The sequence below is a fragment of the Anastrepha obliqua genome, chromosome 4, assembly GCF_027943255.1.
Source record: "Anastrepha obliqua isolate idAnaObli1 chromosome 4, idAnaObli1_1.0, whole genome shotgun sequence".
NCBI classification, from domain to species: domain Eukaryota; kingdom Metazoa; phylum Arthropoda; class Insecta; order Diptera; family Tephritidae; genus Anastrepha; species Anastrepha obliqua.
The window spans coordinates 86,405,107-86,427,845 of record NC_072895.1 but is presented as its reverse complement, the minus strand read 5'-3'; the positions used below and the strand labels follow the sequence as shown (position 1 = coordinate 86,427,845).

Here is a 22,739-nt window from a genome sequence, read left to right as displayed (position 1 = left end):
AAATCGAGCTTTGACCAAAATTTCGCCTTTAAATTGTTTATAAAAAATATATATATTAATCGCCGAGAAAATATCTTCAATTACTAAAAAGTATATTTAAGAATCCCGAGTTAAAATTTGAGACTAATCGTTTTAGCCGTTTTCGAGTAATGTTGGTCACCGAATTTGGAAACATCATTTTGAGAAAAACGCGTTTAAAGTACGGCCTTGTACTTTCAAGCACTCTGAAACGTCTTTTCAAATTGGCGTGTAACTTCGAAAATATTCACCGGAACTATATTAAATTTTCTGTGTTGTTCTTAAATCGTATATATACATTAAGAAAATAAAATTAAAAAAAAAAATCGATTTTTTGAAAATTCTAACTGTATATAACCCATTAAAGTACATATTAGCTACACGAAAATAATTATTTTATCCCAAAATTGGTGACTGCTGATGTTTTAATCAAATTCAAAAGCAATTGTTGCAATATATATATAAAAAGATTTTATTTAACTTTTCAAAAATATAATTTGATTTTTTTCCTTTCGATATCTTCTTATTTTCTCTCTTTTTTTATAATAAAAATAAATATTGATGGAAATTTTAAAAATAAGTGTTGTTGTCTGCTTTTGTGGTCGTCGATGTCATAATAATCTGATTGTTTTGAGTGTACAATTGAAGACATTTCTATGTATGTTGAGTTTGAAAATGGACAAAGGTATGATTGTTATGCTTCTAGTTTTCTTTTTTTACTGTAATTTTGGGCTGTACAATCGAATATTAGAAGAGAAAACAAAAAGTTTTAAAATTGTTTTACAATATTTTCCATTTGGATTTTCCTTGTAGTGTATATAGTTTTGTTTAAAAGCAAACATATGTAAGTATGTATGACAAAATAGTGTTGCTCATCATTTAAAATTCTTCCTTTCACGTTAATTGTTTGCATTTTGTTTTGCTTTCTTTTTGTAAGATCATTTCTTTTAGTTTAAAAAATGGAATAACAAAGTAGTGTTTTTTTTTTTTGTTTTTTGTTTTAATTTTTTTCTTTTGCATTTGTTGTTTCTCACGGTTCGGTGTCGTTTTTGTACTTTTTTCCGCTATAATCTTAATGCATGGGTGATTTCTTTGTATGTTTAAATATTGCGGCGTGTGTGTACGTTTCTAGTTAAGGTTTGTGTGTTTGTGCATTTCACTTGCAACTAGTGTTGGGAGGAATCTAGTGTTCTACACTTCTGCATTATAATCAAAATTCCCCACATGTCACACACTACTTCTATGAAGCTTTCTCATTACATTATTATCATTACAGTCAGTTCATCCACGCATTCATCCATTTCATCAGACGCGCCAAGAACGCACGCTCTTCCGCTTATATTCAATCTGTCTCAGGCACTTTCCATTGCAGCTGCTTACCACGATCGTACAGATTTTTGAGCGCGCTGGTGAATTTCTTCTCCGCCGTTAATTTCAGGTAATACTTATACAGTAGCAATGTGGTGCGCGCATCTTCCACGGAGTCGTGTGTTTCCGATTGGATCTTTGTACCTAAAAAAAAAACGCAAAGCGGAAATTTATTATTATTTCAATAAAAATTATGTATCGCAGATTTACCCAGAAAGTGCCAAGCAAGAAATCTCAGCGATACCATGCGATGATGCGGTAGATGGAATAAATGTACAGTATCGATTATCTGCTCCGACGGCACATAGATATTTATTACCCTGGAAAATATTGAATTCGATTATTTAAGTTGAGTTTAGACTAACTTCATATATATATGTATAAGTATATATTTTCCCATCTACTCCTATCGGAGCATAGGGCGTATTAGACTAACTTTGGCTAGGATTAATTACTTCGCAAGATTCATTGTGATCTGCTCACGAGTGGTGGAATTCCTACAGTGAAGCTGGCTTAATATTTAAATTTCACAATTATGGTTTTTACTAGTCTCAACCTGAACTGAATAATCCTACCCAGTAATATTACATTTTACAGATTTTCATTTTTAACTTAAATGTGAGCCTCTAATAACCGCTATGAATTAACCAATTCTCCAGTGTGCGCTCAACATGGTGAATTTTTAAAGTAAAAGAATAATTTTTTTCTACATTTCATTTTATACATTTGATTTGCGCTGTGGTGAATTTTTTTTAACTGCTTTCGAAACTAGCCTATTTTTCTGCGCGTTTCGAATATTGTTTTTGCATCAAATTTGATTGCGACATGTTGTTACCGCTTATAGTGGCTACAGCCTGAAACTTACCAGAAGGTATGGTGAAAATGTGTTTTCATTGTATTAAATTTTATTGTCAAAACCTAGGCCCAAATAGAGCTGTGATAAATAAATTAATAAGTACATCGAGTCGATATTACCGCTTTCAAGAATTTATTTTTGTTTTCATCTTTTTTTGGGAGTGTGAATTATTTGTGGTGAATTATAAACCAAGTGGACGCTTAAACAAAATTTAGTTGCTAAGCAAAATGATCCTTCACAAAAAAATAAAATAAAATAATAAAATGGTGTACAAAATTCCATGTTAAAAATTAATTTAACTGTAAACAGTTTAAATTTCTAAGTTGAAGTCTGGTGAATTAAAAAAAAAAAATATTTTGTAACTACTTAAAATTTTTAACTTGGCATAGCTATCACCCAAAATTGAAATTGCCCTGTAAAACTGGCCTTTAAACTTCCAACAAAATATAATATTACACCATAAGACAAAAATTCATTATTTTATTATCCAGTAAGATTTTCATATGCACGAAAAACTATAGATTTTTTATAGCAATAATGGATACTCAGTTTTTCGTTTTCTAATCTATTTAGTATTTTAAAAGGCTTCAGAGTTTCAAAGGGAAAGCTTACACAGAGGTATCCATGGCGTATACTTTATTTCATAGGAGGAAAGTTGAACTAATTTTGTCACTTTTTTATTAAACAGCAGGAAGAATGAAGTTGAGGTATGTATCACTACATATATATACGTTTAATATACATTTTTATAATTCACTAGGAAGTTATTGTAGTATATTTTTACAATTTGGGGCCCTTTGTTCCTCCCTGAAACTATAGGAAATAGGAAATAATATGTTAATATTTGCCTGGTGTACAGTAAACAAATGTTTTTATAGCTGGTTATAGCCTTTTTCGTTTGATGTACAAGTACATATTAATATCATAGAGAGAATGTAAGTATTTAAAACCGTTTTCGAGTATTTAGTGCTTTGAAACTTTCAAGTCCTTGAAACAATCAAATTGACGGGGAAATGGGGTACTGAGTATGTAGCTTTATTATATAAAATCAACATCTTTCCGTGCATCTGAAATTTTATCTTTATAACTTTTACTTTTACACGAAGTTATTATAACCCTAAAGCCGAGTTTTCAGTGCTGGTTTAGCTGAGGCGGATTTTTTAAACTGAGTCCTGCAAAATTGGTCTCTGATCTTGGTTTAACTGGAAAGCATAGTATAGAAAGGAATACACCTAAAATTATGCTAAGTTCATGGGAATCCAATTTGTAATCTTTAGACGAACTGAACTTCTGTAGCTGTTGCTCAAATCTTTGGTTCATTGGTTAAATCACATGGGAAAGTAGAGGTACCGGATTGGATCTCGCTCAAGCGAGCATCTCAGAACATAGGCAATGCATAATGCAGTTTTTTTGTTCAAATATGTAAGAAAACGCGAACTAAACGAAAAGTTAAGAAAATATTGGAAATTAAAAAAAATGCATTGAAATTTTCTGAAAAATTCAAAGTATTGCCACAGCTTAACAGAAAAATATTACTCATAGTATTAAGAAGCAAAAAAAACTAATATAAAACAATTTTTGGCTTGATATCTACTAGAATTTTTGACACATTGAATTCGAATTCGGACCAAAAAAAATGTTTCAATTGTTGTTTGGTTGATTTTTTTTCTATTTGTAATTTTAAGTACAAATTTGTTTAGCATAAAAAATCTGTTAAATTTCTGTTAAGGTAATAAATAAGAAAATTCTTATAAATGTAATTATTTATTTTGTTTTTTGTATAAATCCACATTTTGAGAAAAATTGAGGCTTAGGCTTTTAGGTTATTTCTCAAAAATATTTAGAATTTTTTTTTGACACCTAAAAAGCTGTAGTCGGATTTATGTATAGAATCAGCATTTTGAGAAAAGAGGCATGCCACTTTTAGGTTGCTTCTCAAAAATTGATTTGTCTAAATATTTTAAATTGTTTTTGAAACCTAAAGTGCTGTAGCCGGATTTATAGGAATTACGCGTACTGATATTTTTTGTATAAATCAGCATTTTGACAGTAAGTGAGGGTTGGGGCTAACACTATACATGCCATTTTTAGGTTATTTCCCAAAAATAAATCTACATATGTATATATTAATTTTTTTACATGTAAAATGCTATAGTCGGATCTAACGGAATTAGTCTTTCACTCGCCACAAATCACAATTAAGGCACCTTTCTGGTCTAGAATTTCGAAAAAATCGATTTTTTTTCATGTTATGATAGTTTATACTTTCAAAAATATACTTGCAAATTTTTATATTGGAGTACAACGCCCAGTACCATGAAATTTTAACCGTGTTTTTCTCTAAACTATTTTTTCCGAGTTGGCGTTGGTAATTTCCCAAAAAGTACTGAACCGATTGATTTGAATTTTTAATATGTTATTGAGTAGACTTGAGCCACAAGGGTAGCAGAATTATAATTTTATAATCAATTTTTCTATTTTTTTTAAGAGAGAGAACGTGAAAAAAAATCTTTTTTTTTTGTTTTTCCAATAAACAGATATAATATTTAGAAACAATTTTTTTTTGTCTGCTACTAACCATAGCGACATATCTCCTGATGAATAATCGACCGATTTTTTTTTTTCAGACGTACCTGAGCAGCCCAATCAGTTACGCCACTGGCATGTGTTACATCAGGGGAAGCAATTCTTTTTATTAATATCATTGGAAAAAAAAAATTTTTTTTTTGTAAATAAAAAATTGATCTAATGAATAAAAACGATTTTCAATTGATACAGTTTGTTTTTCTTCACTTTTCAACGCCTTCAATTTTCACGTCTCTAGACCAGAAAGGTGCTTTAAACTAACCAATATCTAATCGAAAAAGGTGCACTACACTACCTCAATATTTGGAAAATATTTGGTCACGGGTTAAAAGGTCTCAGGTCAAGGACAAAAGGATAGATAACATAATTAGCAACATAAAACCACATTTTCGGGCCTGTTCTGCATTTTTCTCGCCATCTAATTGAAGAATACTTAGTAATCTCCATCGTATCAAAAGATTGATTCTGAACAAAATCGGTTTCGTCTTACTCGACATTGAAAAATGTGGAATAACTGCATGGTGCAAATATTTTGACAAGTGAGGCCAATATCAGACCGTCAACCAGCTATCAGTCAATTTGGCAGAATCAGCTGATGGGCTGACGTAACAAGAGTTATGAATCGGTTTGTTTATGAAAAAACAGGCATGCTGTTAGTGATACACGAAAATAAAATCAACGCAACCACCGACCATGTTGCTTTGTTGTTGAACAACGACTGATTGGACCAATGTGCGAATACGTGTGAAATGAGCGGGCACAATTTGGCTGCCATACACCCGGTGACGTGGCAGTCGAAGTTGCTTGCACAGTTTTGTTTAGCACCATAATTAATGGCCGAACCTGGTGAATCTATCATCCTGAGAATAATCGTATTAATTTACTTTTTAAACTGAGTAGGTGAAGCGGTATGCAAAACAGGCCTGATTATGTTTGGTTAGACTTTGTTTTTCATTATACCTGAAATCGTTCTTCAATCCATGTCCAACAAAAATAACCCCAATATCCACTAAATACTTTAACTTTTGATATGAATTTTTGAGCGCTGTCAGTCGTTTACTGCTAAAGTTCGCATCCAAATCGCCCGGTTTTATGCCAGAAAATTGTGTCAGATAATCGACAACTTTCTCCTGCGTTGATATGTAATCATCCATGAAGGGTACACCCTCATCAGGACCTTGACTGAAGGGAATAGAAATATAAACACATGAAATATGTACCAGAAATATGCAAACATTAAAAAGAGAGTTTCAATGGATAAAACTTAAAAAAGGTTGATTAAACCAACTAACACCATTAATAACAATAAAAGAAAGTGGAAAAGAAAAAGTTTTTAAGCAATATTTGAAGTTGCTGCCGCTTCTGATAGTTGGTGTATATTTGGGTTACATTTTGACCAATTCAAAGCTTTCGGCATTTTTACTTTAAACACGCCCGCATACACCAACTACTAGCAACTTCACAATTTGTATTCTACATACATACATACATATATAATATACATATATGTAATTGTGTGCGTATTTTGTGACGACAGCGCTGCTTAACCGCTTACCCGCGTATGCATGAAATACGCGCCACACTCATGTGACATGGTTTTATGGTTGCTGTTTTGCCATCCGGACGTATTTCGTTCTCTTCGGGATTTAATGTGACAAATTCAGCATCCATAGCGACCAAATCACCTGCCTGTGGCATTTCATTCGATTGCAATGGCTTAAATAATACATCGCCCATGTTGCTTGGCGCTGGCGCTGGCGCTAGCTGAACAGGATTTGTTATATCCTGTAATAAGGGGGTAATGAAAAATAAATTTAATTCGTTTTAGCATTTCTAACAAAACACCAACAACAAAAAAAGGTCGTTATAATTTGTTTTCTTTTTGTTTCGTTTGAAAATAAAAGAAATAAAGGAAAATACACGCAGTTTACTTGTATGAATGGATTATGATGGGGTAATTCCATTTCCGTACTGATATTTTGAATATCATCTATCGCAGCTGTGCCTGCAGCAGACGCACTCGGTTCCGCTGGACTAGCCATACCAATGCTGCTATAGAAAAGTACACACGGCACTTTCCAATCTAGCGTAAACCAGACAGACTCTTGTATTGAGACCGGTGAAATGCTATTGTAGAGAAAAAGGGTGTCAATGGTAGCCAAGTTTTCATAAAATGCATAATAATTCACGAACTTACCTGAAATCATTAAAAATGTACCATTGTTGTTGTTCTTCACCATTGCTGCCACTAGTCGCTATTTTCTGTGTATGATATTTTTTACTTACATTAATTAGCGAAACCAAGTTCTTTTGGGTGCCATCGTCGATCTGGCAGACTACAGCATGCAGTGCATATTCACGATATGAATCGTTGTTGGAAGCCACTATAGGAGGTAAAATAAACACAAGTATTTAAAATGAAGCTGGTTAGAGTGCATATTTCAAGGAAATTTCATAGTTTTCTATTATTACACCGTGCGGTGAAAATCAAATTTTTTCTTATCCAACTTTTTGAGGTGCACGAGAAACCGTGTATCTTATTTATAGTAGTAATGCTACATACTCAATTTAGCATTTCGTGATCAATTGAATTTTTTAAGTTTTACGTATTTTTTAATGTTTAATTTTTTAAAGTATGTACTTCAAAGTATCAAAGAGAAAAACGTGAACAGAGGTAGCCGTTGCGTATACGTTACTTCTTATTAAGGGGCAACACCACTGTACACGCGTAAAATAAACACGATTTTTAAAGAATTTTTTTGTATAGAAGGAAAGGGGAAACAATCACTCTGATTTGGGAAGTTATTACTTATATACTAAAATACAAAACTACAAAGTTTGATCGAAAAATTTTACAAAATGGCGGCATTGGAGACATTTTTGTAATGTGGTTTCTCTTGAAGGAACTCCGCGGCACGCAGCACAGAGGGTGCAAATTTTAATCTGGAACAAAGAAACATTTTTTTTCTTAATCTAGATAAGAATAGCTAGAGAAACACGTAGGGGATTTAAAAAATATTTAGTTTTGTGGAATTAGCAAGCATTTGAAGGAAAAAACTCTATTTTGGACTAAAAAAACGGCCCTTAAATAATTATAACAATCGTTTAAATTAATCTATCGAAAATCCCCTACGCTCTTCTCTTAAGAAGGTTATTATACAGACGTAGTGAAAAACCTGATTAAAAATATTTAAAATTGTTTGAGTTATGCTGCGTGCCAATTTCAGAAAACGTGTTTTGAGAAAAACGCGTTTAAAGTTTGGAAATTTGGAGAAGTCGTTAGGTAGCAGTCACTAACGCTTGGTTAAAAGCACAAAATATTTATGAAATAGACTTCGGCAACGTATAATACTTTTTGTTCTGTATTTTAAAAGGTTCAAAGAATTTTTTAAGCTTATAAAAAAAAAATCAATTTTTTGAAATTTCTACAGTGGTGTTACCCCTTAAGAAAGTGCATTTCTTTTTTACAGTTTTATTTAAACAACAGAATGAACGAAGCTGTGGTATGTACGTATTACTACAAAAAAAAAAAACCTTTAATATATATTTTTACAAATCTCAAGGATATTTAAAGATGAATTTTTCAAAGGATTTCATTGTACCGGGTGTTTATTTTAGCTGCATGAGAACTATCGATATCGATAACTATGGCTTGACAGTTGAGAATGACATTGTATTGACATTTGGGTTCAGTAAGGTTTGGCAAATCATCTCATGAATCGTTTAACGCCAGAAAAACGCTTCCTAATTGTGGAAATTTACTTAAACGAAAAATAAAACAAATCTGTCCGCGAAGTTCTTCATCCAATTTACTTGAGGTTTGCTTGCTGGCGGTTTACATGTGGCCACCGTAGCCGAATGAGTTGGTGCGTGACTACCAAACACCAAATGAAGAAAAAGTTTTTCCTAATAGCGGTCGAGCCTCGGCAGGCAATGCCAAACCTCCGAGTGTATTTTATGCCACGAAAAAGGTCTTCATAAAAATACCTGCCATTCGGAGTCGGCTTAAAACTGTAGGTCCCTCCATTTGTCGAACAACATCAAGACACACATCACAAATAGGAGGAAGAGCTCGGTCAAACACCCAAAAAGGGTGTAAGCGCCAATTATATATATAATATTTATATATATGTTTAGATGCTGGCGACAGCATGAGTTCTTTTTCCTTTAGAAATGAGGAACGAGCTGTCGTTACGGTGAATCGCGAGCGCAATCGAGCCATGCTGACTGAATTTTTGCCTCCAAAAATTAATCAGCTAAACATCGACAACCTTTGCTTCCACAACAAGATGGAGTAACTTGCCATACAGCGCGGCTAATAATCGATTTATTGAAATATTCGAGCCATCATTGACGCCATACGGCCAGATTTATTGGGAAAGTATTCAAAAATTGGACTGATCGAATGGACCATGCAACTTATATTCAAAAAATAAATGTCTACCTAAATGGAACCTAGTAAATAGATTATAATTAAAAAAAAATATTCCAACAATATTTCAGTTCTGTATTATCATTTTAAGTGCTGAAGCTTTTAAAAAACACGCGATACAAGATGGCGCAAAATTAATCACCTCATCGGAAGATATGATTTTTGCAACTGGTGTCGTGCGTCAATCAAATTTGGCACTTGTGAATTAGACAGCTGCAGTATACAAACAGACAGGCAGTGGAGCGCGTAAAGATCAAAATAAAACCAAAATAATAGTAAAAAAAAAAATTAAAAACAAAATTGGATTATTAATTTTGCGCCACCTTGCACTAATTCATACTGCCGAAAAGCAAATAATTCTTTTTATTAATACCATAGAGTGATTATATTTGAAACCATTTTTTTCAAAATTGAGGCCTTTGCAATTTTAAAGTTCCTTAAGAAGTTAAGTGATGAAAAAATTAAAAACTGAAAAAATAAAAAATTATTTTTTTTTTGCATAACTTTTACTGTCGCACGGTGTTAATTATTATTATTACTATGTGAATAATAAAAAAATAATAATAAATAAATACAAAAAAAAATAACATTAAGGCAGAAACTTAAGGGAGTATTCGAGTGTAGAATTTTGAAAAACTCAAAATTTTTCTTTGCATATTTTCAAAGTTTAGACATTTTATCTTATTAAGATGATTGTTTTAAGTTCCTATTATTTCATGAGCTATAGCCTTTTTGGTGGCATGGCATCGATTCTGATCAGTCTTGTCTCAAAACTTTGCACACGTTTTCCTCAAAACTACTTTTTTCGAGCTGGCGGTAAGGATATCTCGAGTTCTAATGGACTGATTAACTTCAAATTTTGTTCTTTATACAGTCCTTCATCGGATAATCCTAGCTCGAAACTATGTATAACGTTTCATTTAGTATTTAAAAAACAAATCGGAATAGTTGAAAAAAATGCAAAAAAAAAATAGTTTTTCAAACAGCCGCCATATTGTGAAAAAAAAAATTTTTAACTTGTCCAAGGCTCATTCAATAGCGGCATCTATAATAATTAAGAATCCGTTTGATTTTTATTTTTCAGATCACCAGGAGGGTTGGAATGATGTACGCCAGGACACCCTCTTTTTTTTGGACCCTACTTTGACTGCGCATAATTTTGTAAATTTTTTTTTTTTTTTTTGGGTTAGTTTTTAATGTAATAATTAATAATCAGTAAACAAATGATAAAAAAGTGGATAGTAAATTTTTTTTTGTTTCCTAGCGCTCCAAAAACCGGCGAAATTCATGCCTCTACAATAGAATACCCCCGTAATTATTGTAAAAGAATTCCAACGTAAGCTATTTAGAAAATTAAGCCAGTGGGCAATCATTGCGATAAATTCCATTTCCTTAGTATTTCTGCATTTTGGAAACAACTTTTGAATGCGCTATAGAATAACTATGGACTATGCAAACGCTATTAGGTCATCGCTTTCTGAGAAACCCAGGCCTTCATGAACAGGACACACCACAACGTTAATGAAGCTAAATTTAATTCAGAGGAATTTTTCGGTTGCACAGTAGAATTGATGTCTTTTTGTGCGAGCTTAAGGTTCTACGACCAAAATGAAGACGTTCTCACGCCAGTCGGTTACCGGAAAGACTGTCACTCCAGCAGCATTCCCGTACAATACCACCAACAACAACTAAAATGAAAGCTGCCCCTAGATTAGATTGTTTAGTTTAAAGTAAGCGCAATCGAGGCTCAGCCCTTGTCTGCATATAAATTCGAGATTTTCTGGGACCTAGTAATTCACTGTAGCGGAAATTGCCGCTAATCTAGGTAATTTTCATTAACTTGGCTGTTTAAGAAACGATTCGAAACACATTTGAAGTTGAACGCAAATCAATCAGACACAACACACAAGGTTGTTCAATGAGTCTTGCTGCGGTTCGATAAGAGAGAGCGTTGCTACTAGCCAAAGTTTTTTATGTTGGTAAACTCTTCATATGCACGTATGTGAAGTTTCATTTCAATCTGTCAATTCATTCTTTATTTAAAAGCCATTTAGTACCGACTTGTCAGGGGTTTTTCTACAATGGAAAAAATCAAGTATCGCGCAGATTGAATTTTTATTTTTGGAAGGTTTAAAAGCAACAGAAATTTGTGAACGAATGTTGAGAGTATAAAAGGACTTTTCGCCATCTATTAGTACAGTAGAAAGATGGGTTAGAAGTGTTATGGCTCTCAATCATCGCTTAAACATACTCATCTTATACCCCTCTCCCTCTGGCCCTAACCCGGCGGGGCAGTTCGCTTTCTGGGCTTACGGTTAGATAATATTGACGATGATGACTGATGCTTTTACAGATCTAAAGGGGCTTAGTAAGCTGCTACAACAACAATATATCCAATATATAAAAATTATGCTACTCAAGTTGTCTCGAAATGGCTTCGAGGTGAGCATAGTAAAAGTTTGAAAGTACATATTTGCAATCATGTCAGAAGCTAACACGAGCCCTTCGGCAAGAAGGCCGTGGTGCACAGGCAGGCATCAGGTCCTAAAAAATTTTAAATAATTTTATATTTTAATCAATTTGTAACTTTTTGTGCACCTTGCAGTGGCGCTTGAAAAAAATTTAGTAAACAGCGATCTACTTCGCCAAAGTGCTGGATACATTTTTTTTTTAATCTATAATATTTCACGAATATTGTGTCAAGCCGCTTGGAGCAAATATCAGTAGCTAAAACACTTACAGTTAGCACTTTGTTTCTTATCGTGTGCTGCACTTTCACCATTGCCCGCATCGCTGGTCTCATTAACGCTTTTTCGATTTTCCTTATTATCCATTGAATTGTGCTGCAAATGAATTAAAAATTGATAAAAATCTACAAAATGGTAGTACCGTTTATTGAAACAACCTCTTCAGTTTTTGTGTCACTAAGCTCGGTTTGTACACTCAGCTCGCCAAGTTCACTAATCGACATTGAAAACCCCAGAGGAAACCAGGAACTCTGACGTCCATTTGGTGAGGAGTTAGTTTGGGTGGTTGTGGAGTTGGAAGTAGGAGATTTCCTAAAACAAAATTGGAGTAGTAATAATTATAATAGTAAAGAAATAAAAAATAAATAAAAAAAAACGTTTTCTATCTGTTTGTAAAATTATCTATTAAAAAAACTCTCTTGCCCGATTGATTTTAGATGAATCTCCAAGGACTTGTGATGATTACCGCAAGGGACTTCTGGAGAAAGCAGCTCCACACAAACAGCGATAACTTTTACAATTAATAGCTCTCTTTTTTGAAATTTTGCTAAACTCAAACCGAAACATGATGTATTAAGGGGGGAGCCTGGTTTATGAGGTCTAAAAATTGCATCTCTTTGCGATTTTTTTTTTTAAGGAAAATATTAATTTAGCACTGCAAAGTTTTTTCTACCTTTTAATGAACATTTAAAACGTATAAAAAATTTTTGTACTGGTTAAAATAAGTTGAAAAAAATGTTTAACATAGAAATTAGTGGAGCGCTGCAACGCTGGAGTTTCCAACTGGCGTACAAGATACAGCTCGTAATTATTATCTAAAGCAAAAGATTCAAATGGATTTCTAATTATCATGATTTTTTATTTTAGATGAACTAAGAAAACTGAGAGAAATTCCAAAATTTCAACTTTCTGGAGGTTTTAAAGAAAAAAATGCCTTTCTATAAAAAAAAATTCACTTCAACTTGGTATAAAAATCTTGAAAATTTTTTTTTTATCGATTTTGTTAGTTCAAATAGAAGAGAATTTAATACTGAAGGGAACAAGCTATGATACATTTCAAAAGGTTCATTAGTTTTTTTTCATTCATGTACGCCAATTCAAAGAAATCATAAAAATGAAAAATCGAGAAAAGAAGATAAAGTTTGTACTATAGCTGTCCGGTCACAGCGTAACTACCTAACGCTCGCCTACCTTTGGCTTTGTATCTACAGAAATATTGAGAATTAGGCTCTGTAACTTTGTGTGAATATTCTGAAATATATTAAAACGAAAAAAAAAAAAAAAATACCAGTCTAACGGTTAGACGCGATAGAAGTGAAACTTTCCGTAAAACAAACTGAGAGAGAAGGAGACGAAAGCAGCATTAGGAGCGGGATAATTATAGGTTCATTATAATATTGCTATAAAGTTCATATTTTATTTTCTTCATTTTATTATTATTCATCCTCAATGTTTTCAATTTTAACAAATGATACAAGTGGCTTATGATACCTAAAATATGATACAAATGCTTTGGTTTCGATGTTGTCAACATAGCTTTGAAATACCGCGTCAATTGCTGTTTTTGATCGTGTTGTCGATTCAGTGCGATTGTTACACAATTTTAAATTGAATGTTGTATTAAGAAAGTCAATTAAAGGAACCGCCCTGTCCAATGCAAAATTTACGTTAAAATCGCCACTTAAAATCATTGGAACTTATAGGAACTTTTCTAAGTATCCGCGATACTTCTGGTGTATACTTTATTAAATTTTCGTGAATGAATTCCGTGATGCTATTTATTGATTGATTCGGTGAAATATAAATTGCCACAATTAAAACTGTTTTTCCATTGCTCAATCTGGTTTCGCATACACATATTTCTCCCACTTTAGAGAGCTGAACATACAGCGATTCTAGTTGCTGTGCATTCAGATCTATCTGTGGAGTTACAATACGAGCACCGTCATTTTAATTGTGGTATATTGCAACACCGCCTGCAATTGCGGTAAATATTTAAAAATGAAAATATTTACGAATATAAAAATACGAACGCAATACAGCACACGCGGTTGCTATTATGAGCGTCGTAACGCGTATATTACACAGACATACTAACATACACACAAACATTCGTAGGACGCTTGGTCTAAGCAAGTATTAGGTAGTGTAGTATGGGTATACATAATGCCTTCTCGCTCACCGTGGCTCCGTAATACGCAGGCGCGCACACATACGTACTAGCATACATACAAACATACATACATACGTATGACGCTTGAACTAAACACCAAAGCAAGTAATAGGTAGTGTAGTATACATACTACAATACTCACTATACTAGCGTGGCTCAGCAGTACGCAGCCACACACATATACATATATCAACATATAACGCTTCGTAGTGTCGCTTTTTCGTTTCATCGAGTCTCAAATCACTCTCAACGATTCTAAAGAAGTTTTCACTTCAAAATTGATTTTTTGACCTTATAAACCAGGCTCCCCCCTTAATGCTATGTTTTTATTTTTGTAAAATAAAGCAACTGACTGGCAAAAAAAATTATTGAAAACCATCATTTTTTCGGGTTTCTAACTACCCCTAACCCCTTAAGAACAGCATATCGCAAAATCATCTTTAGTGATGAAGCTCATTTCACACTGGATGTATTTGTTAACAAACCAAATTTCCGCATCTGGGGAGAAGAACACCCTTGAGTAATTTCAGAAAAATAATTACATGCACTAAATTGCACTGTTTGGTGTGGTTTTTTGGCTAGTGAATAATTGGCCCGTTTTCTTCGAAGATGAATGTTAATGCCAATGGACATCACTGAGTAAAGATTTTTTGTGGCATGAGCCTGAAGGAATAGACGATTTTTATTTTTAAATAATGGAGCCACAAATCACACAAAACGGAAAAACGTTGCATTATTGCGATCTTAGTTCTCGGCCGATTAATTTCACGAAATGGTGGCATAAACTGGCCACCTCAAACATGCGATCGAACTCAACTGGACTACTTTTTACGGGATTTTTGATAAGCCAAAAACGATTCCAGAGCTGTAACATAACATGCGGATCACAATTGCTGAACTCAATGCGATAATATGCGAATGAGTGCTTGAAAATTTTAATTCTTCTATGACAGCCTGAAGACGTGTACATTTAAGTAATGCTATTTTTCAAATATAATAGTTAAAAGCCGTATTTTTAATAAGAATAGTGGAACCTGAAGAAATCTAAATTTCTTTTTATTTGGAAACAACATCTATGCGCGCCTTTTCATAGCCCCTTTTTTACCTGTTTCGACTAATCTTACCTATCGGGATGCACAAAATGACAATCGCTGCGGGAGCAATTCATGCCATAACGACAGGGCTTGTTTGTATTCAATATTGCTGGACTCTCGGATGGTGTGTGTAAATTGCGATTCAATTGTCTTCGAAGGAATGCCAAATCTTTTTCATTGCTTAAACCGCAGTTGATTGCCAGTATTTGTGGAAGACAAGTAACCTGAAATCAAGGAATATTTTATTTAGCCACTTATTCAAACAAATTTGACTGCGTGCACCACCTTAACACTTTGCTTGGTAGGTGAGAATTTTTTACAACTTTCACAAAATGCCTGTATGTGCTTTTCCGTACTTAGTGAGCCTTTGAGGATGGAACCGAAGTTAAATTGTTCAACTTCTTTGACTTGCAATGGATAAGTCAGATTACAGGCCAATAATATGCTTTGTTTAGTTTTCTAAAAAAACATAAAGCGCTTTATTAATAAAAAAAAAATTATTTGTTGATTGATTCGAGTTACCTTATCGTGGCATTTCAAACAACGATTAATGCAATCTTGTTTAGTACCAAATAGTCGACTAATTTCCGTTTCTTCGTTGATTTTACTCCGCTCGCGATCATCGTCTGTAAAACATTTTAAACACAAAATCGATTCAACTCAAAGAACTCACTATGCATCATTTGGTAGAGCCAACTTACTACTTTTCATATCTATTGTTTGGAATATTTCGCCCGCTTTGCTGCTAAGGTCCACAGTAGTAGGTTTATCATTGTTAGCCGAGTTTTCTTCTGCAAATTTGTTTATGAATATAGGATATTAAAAATTACTTTTTGTTTAATAATAATAACAATAATTGTTATTACACCTTTACACCCTTTGTCGAGTGTTTGACCGAGCTCCTCCTATTTGTGGTGTGTGTCATGATGTTTTTCCACAAATGGAGGGACCTATAGTTTTATGCCGCCTCCGAACAGCGAATGGTTTTTTTATGAAGAGCTTCTTGATGGCAGAAATACACTCGTAGAAAATATTAGAAAACATTTTATCATTTCTATCATTTGGAGGTTCATGCCCAGGGTTTCGAAACGGGCCACTACCGAATAGTAGCCACGCACCAACCCTTTCGGCTACAGCGGGCAATACTTTTTTTATAAAGTTAAAATAAAAATGTAAGTACAGGTTTGTGGCCGTTGCATTACAGTCCTATTCATGCCCAATGATGTCACAAATGAAACACAATTTTATAATTTTTTTTTTTTTTGAAAACTTTTCGTGAAAAGTATTGGGTGTTGGTTAGAAAATAATTTGCATTTAATAGCATTTCATTTTAAATTTCCCATTGTGTGACAAAGAATACAATGAAAAAACATCAACAGTGACAAAAACTTTAATTGGGGCTGTGGTGAGTTTTACGAAATCGTAAGAATACGTCGGTTAGCAAGGATGATAGCTTACCAGGTTTGCCTTTAGCTATGGTGAAAAACGAAACTGAGCGATTAACTTCGACTGGCACGTCACCGGGCACGCGGGAGCCGAATTCTGCCCGCTCATTTCACAGGTATTCACACCAAGTATGATTGAATATAAAACTGCGCTTTCCAAATTCGCTGTGTTGTCAGGCTCCATGAATAAAAAAACAAAAGGAAGGGGAATTACTTGTTTGTGAAGTGGAAGAGTAGGCGAAACCAATAGAAACTATCAAACACAAGAATTCCCATGCCAGCCGGTTCTACGTTACCGGAATGACTCGGGTTTTTCCCGACCAAGGGCTGCCGCCCCAGTAAACTAGCCCTGTCTAGTGTACCGTATCCCACCCCCAATCTATCATCACTGGAGCAATCCCTCACAGCATGTTTGCTGCAAATACTTCTCTTCAGGGCTGCTATTGAACCCAACCTTGGACCAGAAGTATTCTACTGCTGCATATGCCACAAACGGCTCCACCCGAACTCCACCTCGGTTAGGTGCAACAAGTGCAAAGGGTGGTGCCATCTTAAGACCTGTTCAGGCCTTAAGACACATAGGGAGTGGTCCACAAGGTATGTGGCCACGTGTTGCTTCCGCCACCAGCCGGCCCCTGCCTCAACGGCTATACCGTCCAATGTGCTGGCACGTCAAACTGCCGCCACAAACCAAACCTTAACGGTAAGGAGCCCACAGGTGCAACACAACTCCCCCATCGACCCACAATCCTCCTGCTGCAGAGCTCTGCACCCGCAACCGCCCCCCGTGGCGTGGCCGCCCGTCAACATCAGGCCGCAAGAACTATTGCGGAACGCACAGCAGGATCAACGCAGACAACATCATGCGTCCCTCACCCCCATGCTACGACCATACTCCCGAGGAGTTTCAAGCTCCTCCAACTATAAAGGACTCATGAGCAAGATAGTTGACTTCATGAGCCGTCATGGAATCAAGATAGCTGCGGTCCAAGGGGCAAAACTGCACTCTAGCTCCTCCCTGATCACCAGGGACGGCTACAAAAACGTGCACCTGATGCCCGGTAGGATATCACCCTGACATAGGTGCGCTCATCAGGGGTGAAAACCGATTGGTACTAGGTGACTTTAATGCGCATCACGATCTTTGGCACTCAAGCCTACCAAATGATCGTAGGGGACATCAATTGGCAGAGCAGATAGACGAATCGACCACTTGCCACGCCGTCATCCGCATAAACACGCATAAAAACTGCATTTGGAGATATTTTTTTAATGAGTGCTTTCACAATTTAATGCACAACACTCCGTTTTCATTAGTTTGTTCAGTTTAAATGTCATAATTAAAAATATAACCAAGCCATTCACTGAATTTTTACAAACATACAAGTTCTAGTCCTTTTGTTTGTTTTGTATTGTAAGGAGCCTGACGTCAGACTTCTCAAAATTGCGAAAAATAAAGTAACGATGTTGGGAAGACGCCACCTTCAGACGCCAATCAGTCTTTGATCAGACTCACCGAAGCAACATGAGGTGTGATTGTGTTGATTTTTTTTTTTGTATAACGCCAACATAATTTCAATTTTTTCGAAAACAATCCGCAGCCACGACCCCAGTTACGTCAGCCAATCAGCTGATTCCTTCAAAACAGCTCAGAGCGGGTTAATGGTCTGATATTCCTCACACCTTCTGAATGTTTTTCACCATGGGCTGTTAGCATAAATTTTGCGACAATTTGGTACAATTGCAGAACAGGCTCAACTTAAGGTATGTGACATGCTTTATTTGGACATCTCAAACGATTTGTTGACATAATCAATATTTCAGCGCCATTTTTTACATTTAAGGAACAGGAAATGTAGAAAACTGTACGAAGTGTGACCCAGTGAATGCTTAAAATTTTAAACTTTTTCCTGCGTGGGCACAGTGACAGCTGAAATCTATTAATTGTTCCAATGTGAACTCGTTGCGCTTTAAATTGGAATGAAGTGCCAAAAATCAATTATCATTATTTAACAATTTTGCAAAGTATAGACGCTCAAGTACTGATCGGACCCGATATGTTAAATATGGATCCAAACGACTTAATATATACATTTCATATATGAAAATATATGAATGGAAGAATATTAAAGATTAAAGCTTCTTTAATAAGTTTATAACGGGTGTTTTTTTAGCTGCTTGAGAAGTATTTTATTATTAGTTTTCGAATTAACTTGGGATCTCGGCTCTATGTGAAAAAAATATGCTAGCTCTCTATACTAATGTTGCTTTTCAGTTGGTAGATGTCACTGCAAGAATGTACAAAAAACAACAACAAAAATGATACACCATAACGACTTATTCGTGACAAAAAATGCGCAACCCTCAAGGGTTAATTAGAAATATATGAAATATTTGTAAACTTTTTTGTTATAAAGTAAAGTTTTTTCCTGATTTGTAAATAGGCTTCCCAAAATTTCTTTTGCCTATTTCCAATAATATATAAAATAAGGACTAACAACCATAAAAAAATAATAGAAATAACATTGTAAATACCAGAACTGCTTGTGCTTGTTGCGCTATTCAAGCGACTTTTCTTATCTGAGTCCACCATTTCGTAATGCATCTGATGTAAAATAAAACGATTCCAATTCTGCAGAAAAATTATTAATATTATCATAAGCAATCTCTTAGTATTATTTACGCTTTGCTAACCTGTATAAGACTTATTAAATTAACATTGGACGAACGATCCGACAGTATTAGACCCAGTGCCGAAGCTTCAGGCACTGTACGAAATGAACGTAGAAAATTGCTCGCTTGACAGGGAGTAGCAGCTGCGTATAAACGGATGAAAACAATATTTAAAGGAAATATTAATCACACACTTCAATTTGTTTTATGCTCACCTGAGCTTTTGTCCAACATATTGAAGAGAAATCCGAGTTCACAAGACAAACAAAATTCCTTTTTACAAGAGTGTTCAATTAACTTCTGACGCAATGGCTCAATAAAATATAAAATCTGAAATATAAAAGTTGGAAAGTATGAAGAATTTACACAAAACGAGTGCCCCATTTCCACTGGAACCGCATGCTTTCGTGACTTAATGTAAGGAACATTTGATGAAGTCGGTTAGCTGTAAGCAAATGTCTTTGCACGACCCAAATAAAGGTTTTAACAATAAAAAAGATATTTATTGAAAATATGAATCATTATAATAGAAAATTTGTAACGAAATAAAATTATGAAATTAGTTATTTGTCTTCTTATATATTATTGCTGCCTTCTATTAGGATTTGAATGCCATGTAAAAAATGGGCAAGCCACGCTTTATGTTGACTTGCGACGCAGCCAAGATTATGTTTAATTAGTGGCCTAGTTTTTCTCTAAACGGTCCATTTAAAACACTTATCTGTCCACAATATTTCTAAATTTCACCACTTTGGAGACTATAAAAGTTGGCATACACAAGATTTATGTATATTAGTAACGACTTTTACCTGTAACATGGAATTGCAATATGAGTTGGGCAATGTAGCTTCCAAACCAGCGAAACATGTCTGATTGTGTTGCTCGAAGTCGAAGTCCTGCGTACCCAATTTCGAATATTTCAGTTCAACCTTACGATAGCGCCGTGGTATGATTTTTACACCACTTTCAGTCGTCTTCACCGTATTGGCCATACCATTGCTGTTCGAAGCCATGTTATTTGGCGAATCCAATACGTAGGGTATTTGATTGCGACGAGCTGCACGAGGATTTGGCGAATAGCCAATTGGGCCTTGCATTTTCATATTGTTAAGCACATCTGACTCAATGGGTTTGGGGCGTCGATATTGGTAGCGCTGCAGTTCGGGTGGCCAATCGGAGAACCAGCGCGGCCCCGTCACCAAATGTGGTAAGATAATGGAGGAGAGCGGAAATGAGGTGTCTGTGATAGGCACGAAAGGCAACTGCGGCACTGGATCAGCAAACTCCGTATTTCTCGAGAAGGCATTAAATTGTGGTTGTGGTGTATTGAGAGTAGCAATAACGCTAATATGACCGGATTGAGCACCAAAAGCCATTGCCTGTGACGAGGAGCACACATCGAAACTCAAACACTGGCTACCTGTCGTATTGATTTGGTACATTGATACGCGTGGTTCGCTCAACTCAACTGTGTCGACTAATTGTACTTGTCCATAGCTGGATACCACAGCCAAACGTGAAGTTTGCGATGGTAAAAATTTTAAAAGCTGCGGATCGATTAGCACTTGTATAGGTGATATCGATCGCAACATACGTAGATCATACACCATGAGGAAACGATCGGCGGCTAATGTGCCTTGTCTGCCACTATAGCCACATGAGATGAGATAGTTGCCTTGTACATCGAAATCGGATAAGCTGCCAGTGTGAGTCTTGATAGTGTGCTCTACATGAAGTGAATTTAGATCTCGCAATGTCACCATACCAAATGGATCACCGGCGAAAAGAAAACGTGAATTTTTGCGCAGCACTGTACAACCTGTGGAGCCGACATGCTCCTGCAAGGCACAAAATAAAATAAATTTACTAAACTAAAAAATCCCTGTTTCATTTGGCAATTGGTGCTTACCACTTTCATTTCTTTTAGTGTGCGCAAATCAAACTCAATCATTTCATCTTGCAGGCCTGCCATTATTAAACGATGTGGTGCCAGTTGTTGCATGCACACCATTTCCGTCATACTCTTCGAGCGATGCGTAAACTTCGGTATGCCTCGACGTATCTGATGTCTTAATGATGTTTGCGTCAGTACCAAAATGCCAGAATCGATGGTGATGATTTGACGAACTATATCGCTGGCATGCACTTGAAAAGAGGTGTACTTTTGCAGTGTGCTGCTGTAGTACGAGGTGACGTGGCCCTATACCAGACCATAAACCAGTTAATAAAGCTTCGATTAAGTTATTGTTAGAAAAGTATTTCTGCTTACTCCCTGATTGCCCATCCAGAGCAACTCCTCGTAATCATCAAATGCTAGTGCCGAAACACCGAAATTCTCGCCGCCATCTGCCAAAATGGGAACCAGTTCCATGTAGCCTGGATCCCCGGAACTAATATTGAAACCGTTAAAATTTGGCGAAAAGTGCCCCGTGGTGCGTTGGCCGCCGCCATCGTAGACATCTATGTGGCAACAAGACGTCAAATTGTATTAAACAACAATTGTAATTTTTATATCATTCAACGAATGCTGTGCAATTTTCACAACTACACTTGCGATTGTATATTTTTCTTCACTTACTTAAAATGTCCTCTGGCGGTTCGGCGCCACAATAAACATAATCCATAAAATTCCCAACTCGCACACAAACACTGTTGAAACCTAGCTTTACGCCAAACCGAAACGTTTTTTTGTGAGAGAGTTACGGTATTATTTATTAAAATATCTTAAATTTAAAAAGAATTCGTAAAAATACAAAATTGCCTTTCTTTTGTTGCATCCGTGAACCCGAAACTTTCTTTCTCAACAAATTTTCTTTGATTTCTCTTCTCTCCTGTTTTCTTATCAAATTGGTTTCGTTGTTGTGTTTTCGCTGTTTCTCTAATGCTGCCAGGAGGTAAAAAAGTATTTATTATTTTGTATAATCAAAATAAATAAATTATATGGAAATAAATAAATAAATTATATGGAAATAAATAAATAAATTATATGGAAATAAATAAATAAATTATATGGAAATAAATAAATAAATTATATGGAGGCACTAAAACACATATCTGAGAAAACCTTTCTTACAGAGTTAAGTTCTTTGTTGTAAGCAGCATAAACATTTTCCATACATCTTTAGAGAATGCTACTAGAGTGGCACTCCTTTGCCGCATATAAATCCGAGTCGCCCCGGTAACGTACGTAGAATCGACTGTAATTAAGACATAGCTTCTTCGAGTTCAGAAAAGCGTATTTTAATAGCAAAAAAAATTTAATTAATAAATATTTTAAGTTTCCGAACGCTTTCATTTCATAAATTCATGATTCCCTTTCGGTTCCTAAATTCATGAGAGATGGCAAG

General features: G+C 35.1%; 1 protein-coding gene across 1 annotated transcript; it reads right to left on the bottom strand.

Annotated features, from left to right (window-relative positions):
* Positions 1 to 463: 463 nt before the first annotated feature.
* LOC129243873 (PAN2-PAN3 deadenylation complex catalytic subunit PAN2) lies at positions 464 to 22,204 on the bottom strand. The gene is made up of 19 exons (XM_054881277.1): positions 21,971 to 22,204; positions 21,662 to 21,852; positions 21,302 to 21,592; positions 20,202 to 21,230; positions 19,608 to 19,722; positions 19,414 to 19,535; positions 19,255 to 19,351; positions 15,976 to 16,065; positions 15,797 to 15,900; positions 15,560 to 15,733; positions 15,305 to 15,498; positions 12,166 to 12,319; positions 12,001 to 12,103; positions 7,026 to 7,212; positions 6,760 to 6,955; positions 6,384 to 6,613; positions 5,789 to 6,010; positions 1,597 to 1,706; positions 464 to 1,530 (listed from the first exon to the last, which is right to left on the bottom strand). Exons 1-19 carry the CDS (start codon positions 22,014 to 22,016, stop codon positions 1,361 to 1,363), a joined length of 3,825 nt encoding a protein of 1,274 aa, XP_054737252.1. The 5' UTR covers positions 22,017 to 22,204; the 3' UTR covers positions 464 to 1,360.
* Between the last annotated feature and the right edge of the window lie 535 nt (positions 22,205 to 22,739).